The sequence below is a fragment of the Raphanus sativus genome, chromosome 5 (assembly GCF_000801105.2).
Source record: "Raphanus sativus cultivar WK10039 chromosome 5, ASM80110v3, whole genome shotgun sequence".
Taxonomy (NCBI): domain Eukaryota; kingdom Viridiplantae; phylum Streptophyta; class Magnoliopsida; order Brassicales; family Brassicaceae; genus Raphanus; species Raphanus sativus.
In genome coordinates this window covers 37,637,452-37,657,618 of record NC_079515.1, presented here as the reverse complement: position 1 = coordinate 37,657,618, position 20,167 = coordinate 37,637,452, and the positions used below count along the sequence as shown (strand labels likewise).

The following is a 20,167-nucleotide window of genomic DNA, read 5'->3' as shown; positions in this document are numbered from 1 at the left end:
AACAAAAAGTTTAATAAACATGTAATTAAAAAACTATACAGTTTCAAACTAAAAATTTACATGTAATTAATAATTAAATGATTATAATATTAAAATAAATATAACTAAATGTGGAAAATGCGATTTTTTCATTTTTGACGGAAATTGGGATTTTCTGGTTTTTGACAGAAAAATGTCATTTCAGGTTATGGGAGGAAAACACGATTTCCAATTTTGGCGGGAAACAACTTTTTGGATTCTAATGGGAAATACTATTTTCATGTTTTGACGGGAAAATTAGATTTTTTTGGTTATGGCAAAAAATTAATTTTTTCGGTTTTGGCAAAAATACAAGATTTTTAGGTTTGGATGGAAAAATGGAATTTTTGGTAATAATATTTTTGGTTTCAAAAAAAATGAGATTTTTTGATTTTTGCAGAAAAATGAGATTTTTAGATTTGACGGAAAAAAACAAAATTCTTTGGTTTCGGTGGGAAAACGCAATTTTTGGTTTTAGCAGAAAAATACGGTTTTTAGTTTTAACAGAAAACTACAAATTTTCCGTTTTTTATGAAATTTTCCATTTTTAACGGAAAATGAAAGAATTTTCAGTTTTGCCTAGAAAATAGGGTATTTTGGTTCGGTGTTGCTGGCAGGCTTGACCTCATGTAATCTTCACCCACATTTTTGTTTCATAAGGCTTCGGTATTTTTTTGTAAGAAACGGCCTTCCATCATCTTCCCTTCCTTTATTAAGTTCGGTGCTCTGAATTTTTAAAAAATTTCTGTTTTAAGTCGTCGAAAAGTCAAATCGCAAAATGTATCCGGTACGGTTTTGGTTTAATTTAGTTTAGCTTCGGTTCAGATATAAATTTGTGTTTGTAAATATTTGTATAGCTTTCTTAATAGTTAATACTGTTCAGATTAATATGGTTCCATGTCAATTTAACTTTCGTTTCGTAATGCAGATAAGAAAGAGAGGGCATTAGAGTTTTAGACTGGTTTAATCTGGTCTGAACCGGTTCTTGTAACCAACTGTATATACTACGTAAGCGTATCACTCGAGAAGAACGATGCATGGAGAATTAAAAAAAAACAAGATTATTTATTAAAAAACACGTTACTTATTAAAAAGCAGTTTTATTTAGTTTGATATTCTTTTATTGCTTGGATACAACAACGCTACATCTCATTAGATTACAGCGTCCAAGATATTAATCACCTTACGAGGAATGGTGGGATTAGGAGGAGTGGGAGTGGGAGCGGGAGCAGGAGCAGGAAGAGTGCACTGACTTTGGCAACCTTTCTCACGGTCACAGTAAGGTTCAGTGGTGCCGCAAAATCCTTCCTTGCTGCAGCATAGACCGTTGGGGCAGAGTTTTCCATTGGCTTGATGACCACACTGCAGGACGGGAACATAAGGAGGAGGAGGAGGAGCAGTAGGAGGAGGAACATAATTGCACTGGCTTTGGCAACCTTTCCCACAGTAAGGTTTAGTGGTGCCGCAAAATCCTTCCTTGCTGCAGCATAGACCGTTGGGGCAGAGTTTTCCATTGACTTGACGACCACACTGCACGTCCGGAACATAAGGAGGAGGAGGAGCAGTAGGAGGAGGAACATAATCGCACTGGCTTTGGCAACCTTTCCCACAGTAGGGTTTAGTGGTACCGCAATATCCTTCCTTGCTGCAGCATAGACCATTGGGGCAGAGTGTTCCATTGACTTGATGACCGCATTGCTCGCCCTCACCGAAGGAAATTTGTATGATAAGTGAGAAGACGAGAAAGAGAAGTAGATAAGTTTTCATTTTTCTCTGAGTTTGATGGTTGTTCTAAGAGGCAAGTAGGGGTATATATAGCAATATGCAATACAACCAATTAATGTTAAATCTAATATCGATTTTCTAATACTGAATAGTTAGTTAATTATGTCGGGAAAAAAACACTGCTAGGTTTGTTTTTATATGTTTACTAGACTTACTTAAATTTTACCACCATATAAGTTCATTTGGCACATTTATCTCATGGTCTATTAGAGTTTGTTACACAATAGCTTTCATGAGTCGGTAGATAGATGGGCCACCCTCTCTAAGTCCATGAATCGCAAACTACTTCACTTATCCCTATACAGTACTGGAAGATAAGCACTGCATGGTTTCATAAGCTTTAAAGTTTCTTACTGTTATTAGGCTGAAAACAATCATCTGGGATAAACCAAAACAACTAAAGCCTATATATGGCTTGTAATTTTTTTTTTTTGTGACACCAATAATTCATTAAAACTTAAAAGGTTTCAGGCCCAAGTCATCCCCAAGGGGTCCATTACAAAAAAGCTGAAGGGCCTGTTTTGCCAAAAGATCGGCATCACAGTTGTGCAAACGAGAGATATGAGAGAAGTTTATCGCGACAAAAGTAGAGGTCATCTGTTGGATGTCTCTAACGATTCCAAAGATTTCCGAGACCTGCGTGTCGTTTAAGATTGCTCTGATGAGCGTTTTGTTGTCGGAGAACAGTTTGAGATGTGTAATCTCACGGTCCACCGCAGAGAGGATTGCTGATCTGAGGGCTAGTGCTTCAGCAATTAGGGGAGATCCGATGAAAGCCTGGGCTGTAGAGCCTTGTCCGATCCTGGTGCCTGTTGAGTCTGTGAAGATCCAGACGAGACCTGCTCGTTTTGATGTATTGTCGAAAGCCGCGTCGGTTTTGCATGTCTTGAACGGCGTTGCTTCCGGTTGATCCCTCATAGGGCGGGAGATGGCAGGTAATATAGCTGGTGATTTGCCTTTCTTCTCTTGCGCAAAGTTCCATTCCCTCGTTAATCTGATCCCTTTTGTTGCTACCTCCATTGCTGACAGATATCTTTTCTCAAATAGCGCAAGGTTTCTTGTTGTCCAAATCACCCAGCAAATCCATGGTAGTATGAAGCTAGAGACTCATGTCGGTGGAAGGCAGATCGCTTGTCTGAACGCAACGATAGCATCTTTGAAGTTTTCTCCTGTAGCTAGGTGAACTACGTGTTTCAAGAGGACCTGATTCCATATCTCCCTTGCGAAAGGGCATTCAAAAAAGAGATGAGTTGCTGACTCCACTCCTTTACACTTATAAAGAGATGAGTTTCCTCCTGTGGCTTGTAATTTTTCTTGTTCCGCATTTTGACAAGAAAAAACTATATGTTGCCTATCTGGGAATCCATGAATGAAATTAAAACCTAAAAGTGTGAAGAGGGATGACATCTCTTTGTTGAGGTTTGGAAGAATAGCCGGCCAAGAACTGTTTTGGAGTTTTTGTATTTTATGTTTCTTTTTTACTTATAAAACTGTATTAACAAAGATTTTAATTAACTTAAATTTTAATTAGTCTAAGGATATAATAGTATCAACATTAATTAAAAGTCTAATGGGACAAAAATCTAACAAAGTCCTATTGATAAAATCAAGTTCTAGATGTCCTATTTTTTCAAATTATGAAATTTGCTTCCACCAACTACATTTGACACATTTACCCCATGGTCTCTAGGGTTTCTTTGGACCTCTCTCTCTCTAGCTCACGAGTCACTAGCTAGCTGGACCTCCCTCTCTGAAGCTCATGAGTCACTAGCTGTACAACCCTAATTAACTCTCATGAATCACATACCCCTAATTTATACGATGAGTTCGCCTTATACAATGGAAGATGAAGCATTGAAATTTATAGCTGTACAGCCCTAATTAAATGCTTATGAGGAGATTGAGGAGGAAGAAACTAAAGATGAGACATCAATCAAAGTGTTCTGCTAAAAGGATAATCAAATAGAACATGATTGGTCAAAATAGATTATATGCGTAAAATTTAATCCATACACTATATTTAGCGTAGTATAAAATACACACAAACATTTTTTTTACTGCACACTATAGATCCTGCAGCAATTATTTAAATTTGATCTTATAATGTAACATTTACCATGAGACATCATCTAGTTTGTACATCTTAAACTGCTCTTTTTTATAACTCTACACCTAAAATTATCTCGGGGGAAAACAGTGCTACGTACTTAAATTTGCCACCACCACCAAGTTCATTTGGCACATTTACCTCATGGTCTATAGAGTTTGTTACAAAAACGCAGTTGAAGGTTTAAAGTTTGTTACACAACAGGTTACCTTGATATTAATTGTTCTAAAATTTCGTCAGCCAACTACATTTGGCACATTTACCTTATGGTCTCTATTGAATCACAAGGTTAATAAGAAGGTCTCTATTGAATCACAAGGTTAATAAGAAGTTCTCTTATTCAATCAAACAATAGCTTTTAAGAAAATCACCTCAAGGTTTTAAGTTATCAAAATCACACAACACACTTATTTCAATCTCACGGCAAAGATAGGAATTAGATAACTTGTTGCCTAAGGTTTCTTCAAATTTACCTGTGCCATACCTGATAGTTGTGAAAGTTGAACTTTTGATTTTAAATTTATGAAAAATTGTGGGATATAAACTAAATACATTTTTGAAAAATACGGTCCATAAAATTTGTCATGAATTAGTATCAAATTTCATAATTTATGGAACTTTCATAACAGAAAATAGTTTATCATGATTTTAAAATGAGTTTGTAAAATGTTTTTCATGATTCAGCTGAAAATAACCTACATAATTACTCTGCAAAACTAATAAGTTAAAAGAAAAAATCCTCAAAACCCTAGGCAGTCGCCTCTTTTTCTCAGAATTTTTTCTTCTTCAATTGTTTTCTGGCCAACGTCCGGTAGCTTTTTAATTTTTATTCTTTTTCTTGAGAATTCGATCTATGTAAGAGCTTAAAAATCTATGGTATGTCCTGAAGAGTTTTTTTTTCAGATTTGACTCCGATTTTGGCAGAATCTGGAAGTGAAGATGTTTTATTGGGTGGTTTTCGGTTGCATCTGTGATAGTTCGATGGGCTATTCATTGGAAGACATGGTGTTATAATGTGAAGAGACAAAACTTGATCTTCTAGTAAGTATCAATGAATCTGATGCAGTGCTGCAACAACGGATTTCCGCATAAGATTTTCTCTTTTAGTCACCAAATTGTTATCTTTGAAGTTTTAAGTCTAAATTTTCTTAGGTTTTGGTGTTTTTTACTTCTAAATTAGGTTTTTCTGGTTTGTGTTTTGCTTTCAAATTGTTCATGGGGCTTCCTAAAGCTAATGATGAACAATATTGATAAAAGTAATCAAAGAAGAAAATCTCTCAAAACATGAGAAGTATTAGTATTAATAAGTAGCCGCCTGCTATTGTAGGTATGGGAACGTCTATTTATTTGCCTTTAGACTCTGATAAGATCGTCATGATATTGTTTTTTGCCAAAATCGTCATGATATTGTTAATGTGTCATTAAAGATCCAGGTGGATGAGCAGCCCCAGAGCAGCCGAAAGAGAGAATCTGAACTGAGAGATGGAACTTGAGTCCGCCATGGTGGAAGAGAAACCTCCTCAAGACAGTACCCAGATGCAAGTGTCAGTGTCATCACCACAAGAGAACGCGAAGAAAGATGTTCGATGGAGGCACTGCATCATCAAACGAAGACACCAAGCAACAACTTCAAAGTCCAAAAGATCTCAACGCTGGATCTATTTTGACCAACTCCATAGACCAGCACAGTTTGCAAGTTTGGGTAAGAGGATAGACGAGGACGAGGAGAAAAATTATGATGAAGAAGGTTAAGGCAAAACAGCACCAAATAGGACATAAATAGAGTAGCAGCATTTAGCGGTTAGTCTAGAAAATGCTTCTTCTGTTGTCAAAATCTCCTACCTGTTTCCATGTATTGTAATGAATCAAAGATTGTACGCCCTTTAAAAATTCTTTATCTATCCTTATATGTTATTCATCAGAAGTTCAAATATCTTACAAAGTCACATAAACCGAGGAGAATGACTAGCAATGGGGTTGCTACATGTGGTTGAGATGAAAAACACACCTTCATGGTTCTTGTGGTTGTATAGTTTCCGTGATACTATTCAAATATGATTCCATGTCAATTGACTTTCGTCTTGTAATGCATAAGAAAGGTGGCTATTGGACTTTTAGATTGGTTCACACCATATAAGCTTACCACTCGAGAAAACGATCATGACCGCCCTGCTGTGATATTAGGGACTGTATGCGATTTAGTACAACATTTATTTTTCCAAATACTGTATAGGGTTCTTTGTCTATGCAATTTTCTTCAAAAACGTTAAGAGCGAGAGGCAAATATTTCGTTCAGTTTTGTCCAAGACAGGCCCTAAAAACCGATGCATGGAGAAATAAAATAAAGATTACTTATAAAACACGTTACCCAATAAAAAGGAGTTTTATTAAATTTGATCTTCTCTTATTGCTTGGATACAAGAAAGCTGCATTAACACTCATTAAATAGCAGCATCCAAGAAAACCTTACTACCTTCACTAAACGGCCTTTGATTGTCACAGTCAACATTACTTCCAGGATCAACACCGAACAAGCCACAATACCTTGTATAAAACGATATCCGATCTTGGACCTGTGCGACATTGCGACCAGCACACTCTAATCCACCGTTAATGATATTCGTAATCACTCCATAACCTGGTAATCGCCCCGCTGAAATGTCGGCGGCCGACGGCTGCCACTGGTCGGTGATCACGTCGTGGCACGATGGTTTAGGAGCCTGAGGATTCATCCAGAACCAAATTGCGGTTTCGAAAGCGATCACTGGGTCGTTGGATGCAATATCTGGCCTGCGTAGTAAGTCGAGTCCAAGGTCTCTCCCGCACTGCCCATAATTGTAGTTCCAAGATAGCATGATCGGTCCTCTTCCGTAGTAAAATTGGCCAGGTGCGCATGGCCACTGGAAGTTGTTGCTATCACAGTAGGGGTTGCTTTTGTAAATTTCGTCCTTGAAACAGTATCCCCATGTATTTGCTCCGTCTGGTGCACTCGGCCACCCACCTTCAACATGTAACCGTTCTTCTCATTAGTATCACTGGGCCTGACTGGTGTAACCGCAGCGGTTGCGGTTGCGGTTGCGGGAGTTTGCGGGTGCGGATGGTTGCGGTTTTAAACGTTTTCTAGAGATTTGTACGACTGGTAAAGCTGTTAGAAATTGTTGCGTTTGCGGGACTCTTATGACTGGTAAACTACCAAATGCAATATCTGTTAAATAATAATTTAATAATATTTACATTTTATGTAATTATAAAAAATATTAAAATCATAATAATATGATAAATATAAAATTTATATTTATAAAATCATATTATTCAATTTTAAAAATTTATAGAAAATATTTTAGTTTTGAATTTTTATAATATAAATTGAAATATAATATGAATACATTTTACAATTTCTATTATTTCAATTGAAAATTTTTATTGGATATTTTTAGTATTATTTTTATTTATTCTGTTTTTTTTTAAAAAAAATTTACCCTCCCGCAACCGCAAACGCTAGCTAGAACCAGCTTTTGATTTTAAGAGATTTGGAGCGGTTTGAAGCGATTTGTAGCATTTTCTGTGATTGTTTCGAAACGCCAACAACCGCTATGAACCGCAAAAGCTGCGTTTGCGGGTGGTAGCGAAAAAACCAGTCAGCCCCTTAATATAAGATTTTATGGCTGTAGACGATTTAGTAAACGTTCAACAAATTTTTTCTTACAGAAATTTGACGAATATACATCTATGAATTTTTCATCAAATTTTTAGCTATAGACGAATGTTTCTAATATGTTACGTTTCTATTGAAAATGCCCCCGCCTATCCCCTATATGTTAAAAGACATGCATTGTTATTAAATGCGTTCACATTATATTTTTTGAATCTGCTAACGTGTTGTCTTCACAATCGTTTAACATTTAATGCGTTCACACACCAATTTTTTTAACTACACTCGAGACAATTTAATGTGTTCACATTCTATTTTTAGATCAGTTCTTTTGGTTTATACATTTTTAACATTTGTAATAGTGAAATAAAATTAATTAAAATTATCTTTGTACAACTACTGAAAAATATTATTTTTAAAAAATCATTAAGATTCACATCAACTAAAATGCTGGAGTGAGAATGTTTTAGAAATTGAAAGTTTCATATCTAGCTTGGTTTCTTGAAAAGAGACATGTGACAGATACAGTGATGAGTATAGTTCAATGTTATACTCCAAATGTATAAATTGTTTCAAAATATTACCTTTGGCAACTATGATATCATATAGCGTCTACACAACTCATGGAGGTCTCTTTCAAAGCTCATCTCGGGGTCTCCATGAAGATAATACTTTACTGTTGGTTCTTTCTTAAACTATTATTTAGATTTTATTTGATTTTGCAAGCATTTAGAAATTAAAAAAAATGAAACAATTGGTTCAACATAAGAACTGTCGAAAATTCATATAACATGAAACCAAACAAATATAATAGTTTAGGTTTATCACCAAAAAATGAAAAACCTCGATCAATTCAACAGAACAAAACAAAACAAAATATATATGGATTTAGAATGGTATTTATATTTTAAGAGGTTAAAAAAATAACATAATACCGAACGAATATCAAAATTAAACAGATATAATGTCTTTTTATCTTAAAAAGTAGGGCTTGGCCAAATAACTGGAATTGAAGAACCGACCCGAAAATCAGAGTCCCGAACTCGATCAAACACGGAGTAAATAACATCTATGAATTTTTCATCAAATTTTTAGCTATAGACGAATGTTTCTAATATGTTACGTTTCTATTGAAAATGCCCCTGCCTATGATAACACTAAAACATATTCTTAGTCATTTTGTTTTTTAAATTAGTGATATTTCAGAAATGTTCCCTTTGCATTTTGCATGTTATTTTATCGTAAATTAATTTCCTTTATCCATTTTCCTCGTACATCATTTATTAAATAGATTAAAATAATTAAGAAACAAGTTATTAGTATTCTCAATGGTTTTTCAACTAAATTTAAAACTTGTGTTTGAAAATAAATAATAATATCGAAACCGAAGTGTAGTGATCATTACCAGTGGTTTCGTGGGAAGCCTGGCCGAAAAAGGCTGCGATCTCCTTCTTCCTTGTGGCATGGTCTCCGGTGTTTCCGAAACTAGGGAAAAACTTAGCGGCGGTGATGAAGGCGTCGTAAGTGAAGAACCCTCTAGCAGGACAAGCGATATCGTTCATGTGCAAAAGCATTTTATAGAACTGATCTCTTGAAAAGATGTCCGAAAGATCCCCGCGGGGACCAGGGGGAGTGGAGCTAGGAGGGGTGGGACTAGGAGGAGTGGGAGTGGGAGGAGCGGGAGTTGGAGTGCACTGGCTTTGGCAACCTTGCCCACAGTAAGGTGGAGTGTCACCGCCCCATCCAAACGCGCTTCAGCATAGACCGTTGGGGCAGAGTGCTCCCCCGGCTTGTTTACCGCATTGCTCGCCGGAAGAAAATGATAAGAGGAGTGAGGAGATGAGAAAGAGGAGTAAATAAGTCTTCATTCTTTTCTGAGTTGTATGGTTCTTCTAAGAGGCAAGTAGGAGGTATATATAGGCATATACCAATATGCAATATACATTCAATTAATCACATACTGCATAGTTAGTCTATAGAATTACTAGGTTTGTTTTTATGTATACAAGACTTACTTATATTTGCTACCACCAAGTTCATTTGGCACATTCATCTCATAGTCTATAAAGTTTGTTACAAAATAGCTGGACCACCCTATTGCTAGCTCATATGAATCATGAGTCACTAGATGGATCACCCTCCCTGATTAAGCTGATGAAACACGGGTTGGCACAAAACTACTTCAGATATCCCTAATACTGTGGGTTGGCTTGATATAATGTAGATAAAGAGCAGTACTAGGTTTGTTTTTATGTTTACTATACTTTATATAATATTTTTTTTGAATAAACAGGAGGTGATCCGGCGGCTGTGGCTAACCGACTAATCTGCTTGAGCCCGGAACTAACATGCGTCTGTACCTTCAAGGAATCTAAGTCATTCCGTGGCCAGCACGAATCGAACTCGAATCCGTATTGAGACATTTGGCTTACTTAAAATCACTAGGTCAACTTCTGCTGGTTATATACTTTATATAATTGTTCTAAAATTTGTTACCGTCAACTTCATTTGGCAAATTTACCTCGTGGTCTATAATTTTGTCTACACAATAACTGGACCACCCTCTTTCCAGCTCATGTCACTAGCTGGACCACACTCTCTGAAGCTCATGAGTCACTACCTCACTTTACGCCTTAAATTGTTAACAAGGTAATTAACTTCTTTTTGACATCACCAAGGTAACAGTTAATATGAGGACGTGTTGATACAATGTTAAATTTTGCCATTTCCTTTGGCTAAACAAATTACTATATATGCATGGCTTTGTTTTATGCAAGATATAAGTCGCAAGAGTTATAACTTGCAAGAATCACGTGTTGATGAGGAAATATAATGGACTCAGATTTAATATTCATTCATGACATAGTAAATTTTCAACAACTCATGAGCATGACCACTTTTTGTGTGTGAAAGGAAAGCGCAATGCTGAATGTCTTATTTCTCGTTGGACAACAATGGCTCCTTTAAAACAAGTTTAGTATCGGCTTCAACTTTGGTATGTGATGAGTTTTTCGCACTACTACACCTTCTCCATAAGCTTGAACTACTGCTCTCATCAACATTCGTGGGTGTCTGGTTCTTGCTCTCGACGTAATGAAGACAGACTTGGACTGCATCGTGTACTCTCACAAAGTACCATTCTTTGCCAATAAGCTCCACAATCCCTGATCTTGCCAGTGTCAATAGAACCTCTTTATTCGGGTTCGAAACTGCAAGCTGCTCCATTGAAAACCAACACAAACATCACATAGGCTTTCCAAAATTAGAAGAAGCAAGTTACTAAAATGAAGGATGTAGATACCTGAATGTCCCTTGTTTTGTACTCCTCGTACAGTTCTTTCAAGGCTTCTACCGCGCTTGAGTCTATGTATGTGACAGCTGCGTTACATACAAAGTATTCAATACTTCCATTATACTAATGCAAGGTTCGAACTTTGAATCAGAAAAAAGTTGGAGCTTACGAGACATTTCAAGGATAAGAAAGTAGATCCTCTCCACCTCTGGTCCCTTATTAGTGTGTTTATCAGAAGCTACTTCATATTCTCTTAGCCTGCCCATTTTGTAAACAAAGGGTTGTGTTTAATTCTTTCTGTAGGATGAGATCATAACAGCAAGGCAAGTAACCAAAATGTCACTTTCACCTGTCCTTGATGTAGCTTATGTTGGCAAAATATATGGGAGCATCGATTCGAACAATCACAATCCCATTGTAAGTGTACGCTTCTGGATACTGCTTCATGTTTCTGTACACAGTGGTTCCTGGAAGACGCCCCAACACAGCTGCCAAACATATGTGATGGAACGTAATCAAGAAAATGAGTTGGAACCATTCTGAGAAGAACATCAACTCATCTTACCAATGTGAGGATTTGCAGACTCGTGTATAACAAATGCAAGTGAAAAACCGACCTGAAACGCCAATCATTATAAACTTTGTGAGTCCTTACTTCATTTCACAACTCATAGAGTTTATCACATCATGACCCTTTTGACAACAAAGAGATATATGATGGGCTGCAGAGGTAAAGCTAAGTGAATCTGAACATACTTACACCAACGAGGACTCCGATCTCTATTCCAAAGAACAGAGTGGTGGTGCTGGTGATGGTCCAAAGAGTAAAATCTCTCTTGTCCACACGCCACAAAAATATAGCCCCTTCATAGTCCACCTACGATGGTAAACATCCAGAAAAAGTAAATGGCAGCAGTAACACATGTTCTGGTGAGTTGATCTGAACTTACCAAGCCACTAACAGCAGAGATCACTATTGCTGCTAAAGCACACTGAAAATAACAAAAGGAATGAAGTTTTTTTTTTTGAAACACATTCAATTCATTAAAGAGAGAGTTAGTTCGAAGCTATGAAAGCTGCTCCAACCACTTGTAAACAGTATGAAGTTAGAAGCCAGATTTAAGTTTCAGAATTCTTCAGAGTTTCAAATTTATAAGGGACTTTTAAGCCAAGAAAAAAGATGAGACCTACCTGTGGTATATATTTAAACACTGGGGTCAAGAACAGTAGAGAGCATCCTATGATGATTCCTGTTACAAGACCTGATAGGCCAGTCTTCGCTTCACTTTCGCTGTTAACTGCTGACCTAGAAAAGGATCCTATAATGATACAGTCAGGGAATTAATAAATATATTCATCAGATTCAAGGTATAGCATAGGAGTCAGAATCATCATTTTCAGAATTTATCAAGGTAACACAGACAACATATTGACACGGCTTTACTCATCTCCAGAGTCAAGATCACAAATATCACATACCTGTAGTCGGGTATGCAGAAAACAATGATCCCAAAATATTAGCGACACCAAGCCCAAATAACTGTCAAGTCACAGGAGAAACTCTACCATGAGAAGTTGAGATCAAAAGAACAAGTCAACAACGCTTTATGGTGACAATTGGGCCAGCACTTGATTTTCTTTATTCTGTAGGGTTATTTATTACCTCTGAATTTGAATCCAACTCGTATCTGTTTTTCGCTGCCAGTGCTTTGGCAATACCTACAGATTCCTAGATCAAAAAAGAGTTGAACTAGCCATCAGTCAACAACGAATCAGTACATATTGTCAGAACATTCAAAAAAATTACTCAAGTGGTCAGATACTCTTATATTTCAGTCATATACGTCTATTAAAAATTTCCTCGTGGTTAGGTTCAAATGCACCTCGCCTATGTCCATTTGGAGAAAGTCAATGAAGATTATATCTCACCAGGATGGCCACACCAGTGATGAGAGCCGCTGTTGGAAGCAATAATTTTGCATGATCAAAACATTTTGGTAAAGAAAATTTTGGAAGGCCTTGAGGTATATCTCCCACCTGAAAAATCCTAAGAACTTCGCAATGACTACAAACACTTAACAAATATGCTGCGTCAGTGAAGAATCTGACCAGTGAAATGGAAGGTGAATGGAACACTTTCGCAATAGTTGTACCAAGAGCAAGCCCTGTGAGGGGCCCTGCTGCTCGTATGAACTGAAGTTCCTTGTTTGCTTTTCCCTGCCATGGAACATCATGGCTTAGCATAATAAAAGTAGTTAGGAAAAGCACGAACTAACATAGGAAAGAAGAAGGCTCATACCACATGCTTCATTACTAGAAGGACCACCAGAATGGTAGATCCCAACAAGAAAGGTGGCCACTTAAACTGCAAAACGAAACCCACATGAAGTTATACTAGCAGATCTAAGAGGTTTACTAAACCATATTTAAGTCCTTAACCGTCAATTTAAGGACGTTGGCAAGAGACCAGAGTATTCTAAAGTGAACTCAGGCGAAAACAACAAGGTTTTCACCTGATCAGCTCCAGCTATTACACTCTCAACTAGTGGCACAATCTTGCTGCTCCGGGAAACGTTGTATCCGAGGAAGTATTTCAACTGGGATAATCCAATCACTATAGCTGAAGCAGATGTAAATCCAGAAATGACAGAATGACTTATGAAACGAATAAGCCATCCAAGCCTGTTTTGGAAACACAAACAAACAATTTGTTTCTAACACTTGGAATAAATAAAGGTCATGCCAAGGAAAAGTAAGCTAAAAGAGTGAAGAGAAGACTATAATATACCTTAGAAACCCCATGATGCACTCAAATATTCCAACCAGAAGTGCCAACAAAATGGCAAGCTCAGTATATAGCTCTTCAGATGGATCAACAATTCCACCCAAAGCATTAGAGACGAGAAGAGAAACCAATGCTACAGGTCCAATCGCAAGCTGACGAGATGAGCCGAATACAGCATACACAAACACCGGCACAAATGAGGAGTCTACAACCAAACAAAATGATCTGAGCTTATACTATTACATTGATGAATTCATAAAAGTATCTGAATCAAAATGAACTCACATAAACCGTATATTGGCTGAAGCCCAGCTAACTTTGCATACGACATTGACTGCTCAATTATATGAAAACAACAAAAGTTATCCGAAGAACAAAGATAAGACTTGTAAGAGAATCAAACAAAAACAGAAAAGAAGAAACAGAGATTACCTGGGGAACAAGCATAATACCAACGGTGATACCAGCCATGAGATCGAGCTTAAAGTACTGATGCCAACGGTAACTTCGAATCCAAATGAAGCAAGGAAATACCGTATCTAACCAGTCATAGACCGTCATACGCTTGATCTTCGCCGTCCATCGGGAGAAGAAATCGTGGAATGGAATGGATGGACGGCGAGGATCATCAGAAGAAGTGGAATCGGGATGCCGTAGAGGAATGATCTTAACCGGAATAGCCGGAAAAGAAGAAGAGGAAGAGGATGCGGTAGTGGTGAAAGACATCGAAAAATTGGTGAGTATGGAGATCAAATGTGAAGAAGAGCGACGTACCACTGATTGTAGCATGAAGAAACGGAGAGCAAACGTAGTGCCAGTGACTACGGAATAAGGACGCAAAGCCGTCTATATTCATTATGATCGTACACGTGTATACAAATTAATGTGTTCCTAATACAACATGAGTTGGTTCGTGTCTTTAATAATCAGCATGTTTACTGCTTTAGTACAAGCCCTTGACTCCACATTGGGTGTTGCTTTATACTTGTTGAAATGAAACAATATGGGTTCCATCGCAAAGATGCTTAATACCAAAAAGAGCAGAACAAGATGAAATTTAACCATATACATGTCTGGAATATCATCACGTGCACTGCAAAAGGTGAGATTTTTTACAAATATTTCATTAGCACTCACGCTCAGATAATAAAGATGCAAGGGAGAGTAACGAAACAAGTAGAGTCTAAAAGTCGCATACTAATCAAAAAGCAGTCTAGCAATCTCCACATAACCAAATAAATGGAATGCCTGAAATTTTGACTGAGGTTCCCGTTCTGCTTCCAAGTTAGAGCTTAAGCCTTCAAAAAAAAAAAAATTATCTGCAAAATATGCAGTGTTTCTCTTACCAACAGACAACCACTGTGGTGGCCTGAAACTGAAAGTGCATTTGCCTCTCCGCTTCAGAGCCACTGCAAGCCACAGAGGCACTTGTGTAGGAATCTGAGGAACGAACCGACCAAAATCCCCCCTGTCACCATCGGTTCAAAAAATTAACCAGCGATGAAATTGAGCGGCTCCATGTTCATATTGGGAACAATCTCCACCAGTTCGTCCTCTGCCATAGACTCAACCTGGTAGAAAAAAAATGCTAAAATCAATTAATATCACTGCAGACAGTAAGAAAAAAGATACAAACAAAGAAGAAGAAGAAGAACCTCTTGAGGAGAAAAGAGCGAGATATGAGGATCAGTCTGGGTCGCCATGGATATATCTCAAGAAAATCCCAGTTTCTCCACCTAAAAGGAAAAAAAAAAAACAACCATGAAGTCCTTGTATAAGATCATTACTGTGTGATATAATACAACATGAAGTCCAAAGTAAGAAAGCAATGAAAGACATTTGATATTCAAAGAACATAGTCCTAATGAGCCTCTCGCACACAAAAAGCGATAGAGTATTGACACACACACACAATTATATATGTTGTCCATAAATCTCTCTCAGTCCCGACGTGAGACACATTCTAATACAACATAGTATAAAACAAAGCTGAGAAAGTTCAAAGTGGTAGGTAATATAGATAGTCATCCCTTGCTGGCATTTAATCGAACACCTTGTCTACAGAAAACTCCTCCGTAACAGTCTTAAAAATTCTACGCGAAAACAGGAAAGCCGGGAACAAAAATGCTAGGGAGAGAAGTAGCCATGTTCCTGAATCGCGATATGATGCCCGAGATTACCTACCTGTGTTAAGGTTTCGTGTGATTCCTGAAAGAGAAAAGACGAGCGCTGGCGTCGCGTAAGAAAGCATCGAAGAGTCTTTCAACATATTAGGCGGGAAAATCAGATTCAGTTAACTCCGCATTGATCGTAGAGGAGGTTTCGGTTAGATGCGGTATCTTTTAATTGAACCAAATTTCGAACCCCAAATCAAAACTAGTTTACCGAACCCAATTTTTAATTATGCTCAGTATATTATATGACGGCAGCCACTGTGGAAGTCTTTATTTTTTTATTTTTTATTTTTTTGTAAACATGGAAGTCTTTATTCTCTATTAATAATTTGATTAGTAGTTTTCTTTTTATGTTTCTACATTAGGAAATATGAGATTTGAGTGTAAGAACTAATGAAAAAATAAACCAAGTTGAAATTTACAAAGAAATTAGTACTTCTTTTTTTTTTTTTTTTTTTTTTTAGAAATTAGTACTTCGGTTGTACAATAATGTTGTAGTCGTAAATTATAATGAAATTAGAAAGTGAATGTTAAAAACAAATATAATGGCAACCACCACTATACTTTTTTAATTTTAGTCAAATGAAAGGTGGTAAAGCCATGTTGTGCTGTCTTCTTAAAGAAATCTGCAAGGCTTTTCATTTGATTTTAAATTGAAATTGACTTCTCTAACCGGTATCAATCAAATCTCTTATGTGTTGTTGATGGCTTTCACGTCATGACAACTTTCTCACTTAATCTTAAAAACAATTACAAGCCAATGTTGAATCAACACAAGGCTTCATCGCAGGCACGATTGTTACTTAAATTCTCATATCTCCCAACATTTAATCATTTGTAAGAAGCTTCTCTAAACTCATGATTAGTTTGCTTTTTTGTTTTTGTCAAGACTCCATAACACACACAAAATGAAACTCGAAGACTTACTTGGGGAAGAAGAAACCAAAGATCAAAACAGCGTAGCTGCTCTTCTTGATCATCATCGCCGTCTAAACCGCCAGCAATCGCAACAGCAAGTAAGAGTCAAAAACTCATATACAATTCTGATGACTCTTCACTTATCTCTTTATTATTTGGCAGGTAGCAGAAGTGAAGGATGATTATAAAAGCGAAGAAGAGAAGAAAGACTTGTTAAAGAAGAAACAAAAACGTCGTCTTCAAAGAGATGTGGTGAAAATGCAAGGAGAGCTAGAGGACGAGCAAGCACTCAACAAGGCCCTACGTGATATGCTTCGTGGTCCTGTCATGTCTCAGCCTCGTCTCTCTTTACTGCTTCTTCCTCCTCAGGCATGTTTATTTGTTCTCTAAAAACTCTTTGCATTTAAATATTGTTTGAATGAATAAATTAAACTATCGGAGTTATGTTGAGATTAGTCTCTAAAGAATGTGTAAGAATATAATTTCACACATTGGAGAGTTTCAACGAGGCAAAATTATATATATATAAGACTGATCAGTCTATTTATAGCCATTTGATTTTAAATTAAAAACTCCGAAAAAATTAATATGGTATCAGAACCTTTAAACCAAACTATTAAAAAGGATTAGTGCATCGAGAAAACATGATTTTGAGGTTGTAAACAAAATTTTTTGGGATTGTATAGGTTCAAGAGCTAATAGAGGAGCTAGGGACGGTTGAGGCAGAGATATTCTGCCTTGAGAAACGAATCCAAGACCTGAAACTTGATGTCCATAGTGAGAGGAAAGAGAATGAAGAACTTGAAGCCAATCTTGAAAAAGAAGAAGAAGAAGAAGAGAGGACGATGACTCCTAAGAGACTACTCCAAAGGCAGAACCATCTTCCTTGCAACGCTGACACTGCCCTTACAAAGACGAGATCTGAGGATCTAAAACAAAGATACAAGTCCTATAGTTGTGAAAATCCTCATCTCGTCAAGGATATTCAAAACAACAGTCTTGGCACTCACGCATCACTTGGATCATCCATGGAATTCTCATCGAGAATCCATTCTTCGACTTTTTCTGATGGATCATCAAGAACACAAGAGAAGAAGAAAGTGCAAGAGACAACACCAAACGGAATATCAGAAGATCTAGTGAAGTGCTTGATGGGAATCTATCTTGAACTCAACAGGTCATCGCGCGAGCGAGAAGGGTCAAGAACAACGGTTTCAAAGCTGAGCCTCTCACACCTGAAGAACGCTTCTTTCAAACGCAAATCGGTGTATGATCAGAACGCTTCGAATCTTGATCCTTATGGAGTTGTGATGGGGACTTCTTTTAGAGACATTGGAGAGTACAAGAACTTCATCCACATTACTAGAACCTCCATCGATGTTAGTCGTTTGTCTGATTGCTCAACTTCTATTGTCAATCTAAGGTACTTCAGATTCCTTCCTAATTATCTCCTGAGATCACAAGATATTAATTAAAAACACATTTGTAGGGTTTTGAAGGAGAAATTGAGCAAAGTTGATTTGAGTTTCTTGAACCACAAGAAAAAGATGGCATTCTGGATCAATACCTACAACGCCTGCGTCATGAATGTAACTAGCTCCGAAAACTCTACACATGCATCTTTTCTTTGGAGTTCCAGACCTTAACCTCATAATCTTTCTCCGGTCTGATGTCAGTTTTTTATATATTTCGATTTAAACAATGTCTGTATTAAAAATGGTTTAAATATTGGGGCAAAATGGAACTAATCTGTTTCACCAAGACATGCATCTTTAGTTGAAACAAAGTCAAGTGTTTTGAAAACCCTGATTTGTTTTGCAGGGATTTCTAGAACATGGACTACCTTCATCAAAGGAGAAACTACTGACCATTCTCAAAATGGTATTTTATACATAAAAAAAAGATTCATTTTTAAAACTTCTCATACTTGTAAAAAAAAAAAAAAAAAAAACTTCTCATACTTATTTAAATTACTTGTGTTATAAGGCAACAATTGACGTGGGAGGCACGCAACTGTCTGCTCTAGATATTGAAGGATCCGTCTTGCAGAGTCCATGCGAACCAAGGGAAGCTGTAAGTATATTGATCCTTGGAAGTTATACGAATGGTTTTATCAAAATATTTTGTTCTTTTCATCCGACCACTAGGTTTCAAGTGGTGAAAACGAAGTGAGGTTGCAGAAAAGGTACGGGTTCAGATGCATAGAACCAAACCTAATGTTCGTGCTTTGTCGTGGAGACTGGTCTTCCCCTGCTGTAAGTTCACTCTTGTTCTTCATGCGATATGATAAGTCTTGGTTCAATACTAGTAAAACTAACAAAGAATCTTTCTATACATGATGAAACAGCTGAGAGTCTATACAGCAGAAGATGTGGTGAACCAACTAATCAAAGCAAGAACGGAGTACTTAGAAGCTTCAGTAGGTATCTCCGGGAGGAAAAAGATCGTGATTCCGAGATTCTTGCACAAGCGTTTACGAGATTTCGCAGAGGACGAAGGGTCGTTAGTTGAATGGATATGCAGCCAGTTACCTCCAGTTCAACGTTGCTTGCAGGTGAAGGAAACAGCGGTCGAGTGGTTGAAAAAGAAAGGTGAGAAGTCTTTGAACAAGTTGGTGGAAGTGAGGCCTCATGAATACGAGTTTCGATATCTCTTGCCTTTGTAGATGTATGGTGTATTTTGGCGTATGGAATGATGTTGTTTTACATATGTGTGTCAACGTGTGTGCAAAGAAAAATTGATTTTGTGAATTTATTTGATTTTTTTGAATACTAATATATACTTTACAAAAACCAAAGGCTGAGGATATCACATCCCAAACAGAGGAACGAAACAGAGGACGGCCCTCATCTCAGTTGTTGAGACAAGATGCCAAAGCAGATAAAAAGAAATGTATTGGGAGGAAAGACTTAGCGTCTCTGCAGTTCTTAATGCTTACAGACAACACCTACAACTTTCTCAAACAATGAATCTGTGTATCCAGAGGTCACTAACAATGGTGAAACGTCCTTGTTAGTGCTACAACGTTCATGTTATTAGAGACCAACGTTCTCGTTATTCATCTTCATGTCTAGGTCAGTGGAGAGTTGAGGAGTGAGTTTGTGTGTTGGTGGTTTATCCTTCACTGTAGAAAGAAACTCACTTTTACCGGTGATTGAACTCAGAAACAACGGGAATAATAGAAGAGATTTTATCACAAAAGCATCAAGTAACATAGAAAGCTTAACAAAGCAGCAAGCAAGGAACACAACGTTCAGAAACAACAAAAAAAAAAAACTTATCTACTTCTTCAAATCTTGGGTCCAGCACCACCGGCTACCACCAGCAGGAACATCATCATCCATACCTCCAGCACCACCACCCATATCACCACCAGCACCACCTTGATACATCCTCGCAATAATCGGGTTACAAACAGACTCGAGCTCCTTCATCT

The 20,167-nt window shown here is 37.3% G+C and overlaps 4 protein-coding genes, 1 long non-coding RNA gene and 1 pseudogene across 5 annotated transcripts in view; 2 read left to right on the top strand and 4 right to left on the bottom strand.

Moving 5' to 3' along the window:
- LOC130495012 (chitin-binding lectin 1-like) overlaps positions 1-1,785 on the bottom strand; it is a 2,161-nt gene extending 376 nt beyond the window's left edge. The window contains exon 1 of the mRNA XM_056985900.1: positions 1,206-1,785. Within this exon, the coding sequence (XP_056841880.1) occupies positions 1,206-1,785 (580 nt within the window). The remainder of the gene's footprint in view (positions 1-1,205) is intronic.
- Positions 1,786-4,538: 2,753 nt separating this feature from the next.
- LOC130512904 (uncharacterized) lies at positions 4,539-5,816 on the top strand. The gene is made up of 3 exons (XR_008946533.1): positions 4,539-4,721; positions 4,814-4,951; positions 5,338-5,816. It is a non-coding gene; the product is annotated as an uncharacterized LOC130512904 (long non-coding RNA).
- A 473-nt stretch (positions 5,817-6,289) lies between these two features.
- LOC108858941 (endochitinase CH25-like) lies at positions 6,290-9,430 on the bottom strand (annotated as a pseudogene).
- A 952-nt stretch (positions 9,431-10,382) lies between these two features.
- LOC108863570 (probable sulfate transporter 4.2) lies at positions 10,383-14,437 on the bottom strand. The gene is made up of 17 exons (XM_018638035.2): positions 14,072-14,437; positions 13,925-13,973; positions 13,643-13,844; positions 13,368-13,536; positions 13,154-13,219; positions 12,964-13,071; positions 12,784-12,891; positions 12,518-12,583; positions 12,334-12,394; positions 12,046-12,173; positions 11,805-11,846; positions 11,615-11,731; positions 11,420-11,471; positions 11,204-11,342; positions 11,024-11,112; positions 10,864-10,940; positions 10,383-10,778 (listed from the first exon to the last, which is right to left on the bottom strand). The coding sequence occupies exons 1-17, from the start codon at positions 14,426-14,428 to the stop codon at positions 10,497-10,499; spliced, it is 2,112 nt and encodes a 703-aa protein (XP_018493537.1). The 5' UTR covers positions 14,429-14,437; the 3' UTR covers positions 10,383-10,496.
- Positions 14,438-14,530: 93 nt separating this feature from the next.
- Positions 14,531-15,880, bottom strand: LOC108863572 (DNA replication complex GINS protein PSF2-like). Its single transcript, XM_056986648.1, is given in 5 exon segments — positions 14,531-14,732; positions 14,838-15,133; positions 15,136-15,210; positions 15,295-15,375; positions 15,824-15,880. Coding segments are annotated over 4 exon segments (621 nt in total). The 5' UTR covers positions 15,343-15,375; positions 15,824-15,880.
- An 841-nt stretch (positions 15,881-16,721) lies between these two features.
- LOC130512770 (uncharacterized) lies at positions 16,722-19,778 on the top strand. Its single transcript, XM_057011074.1, has 8 exons — positions 16,722-16,829; positions 16,894-17,100; positions 17,418-18,154; positions 18,221-18,320; positions 18,553-18,612; positions 18,718-18,804; positions 18,879-18,986; positions 19,079-19,778. The coding sequence occupies exons 1-8, from the start codon at positions 16,722-16,724 to the stop codon at positions 19,394-19,396; spliced, it is 1,725 nt and encodes a 574-aa protein (XP_056867054.1). The 3' UTR covers positions 19,397-19,778.
- The last annotated feature ends 389 nt before the right edge of the window (positions 19,779-20,167 follow it).

Excerpts from the sequence above, each read along its gene's own strand:
- LOC108863570 (XM_018638035.2), bottom strand. The coding sequence starts at position 14,428 with ATGCTACAATCAGTGGTACGTCGCTCTTCTTCACATTTGATCTCCATA. Across the intron at positions 12,584-12,783 it reads TCACTGGTGTGGCCATCCTG|GAATCTGTAGGTATTGCCAA; the intron begins GTGAGATATAAT and ends TTTTTGATCTAG. Across the intron at positions 11,113-11,203 it reads ATAAGCTACATCAAGGACAG|GCTAAGAGAATATGAAGTAG; the intron begins GTGAAAGTGACA and ends CAAAATGGGCAG.
- LOC130512770 (XM_057011074.1), top strand. The coding sequence starts at position 16,722 with ATGAAACTCGAAGACTTACTTGGGGAAGAAGAAACCAAAGATCAAAAC. Across the intron at positions 18,805-18,878 it reads CATGCGAACCAAGGGAAGCT|GTTTCAAGTGGTGAAAACGA; the intron begins GTAAGTATATTG and ends TCCGACCACTAG. Across the intron at positions 18,987-19,078 it reads GAGACTGGTCTTCCCCTGCT|CTGAGAGTCTATACAGCAGA; the intron begins GTAAGTTCACTC and ends ATGATGAAACAG.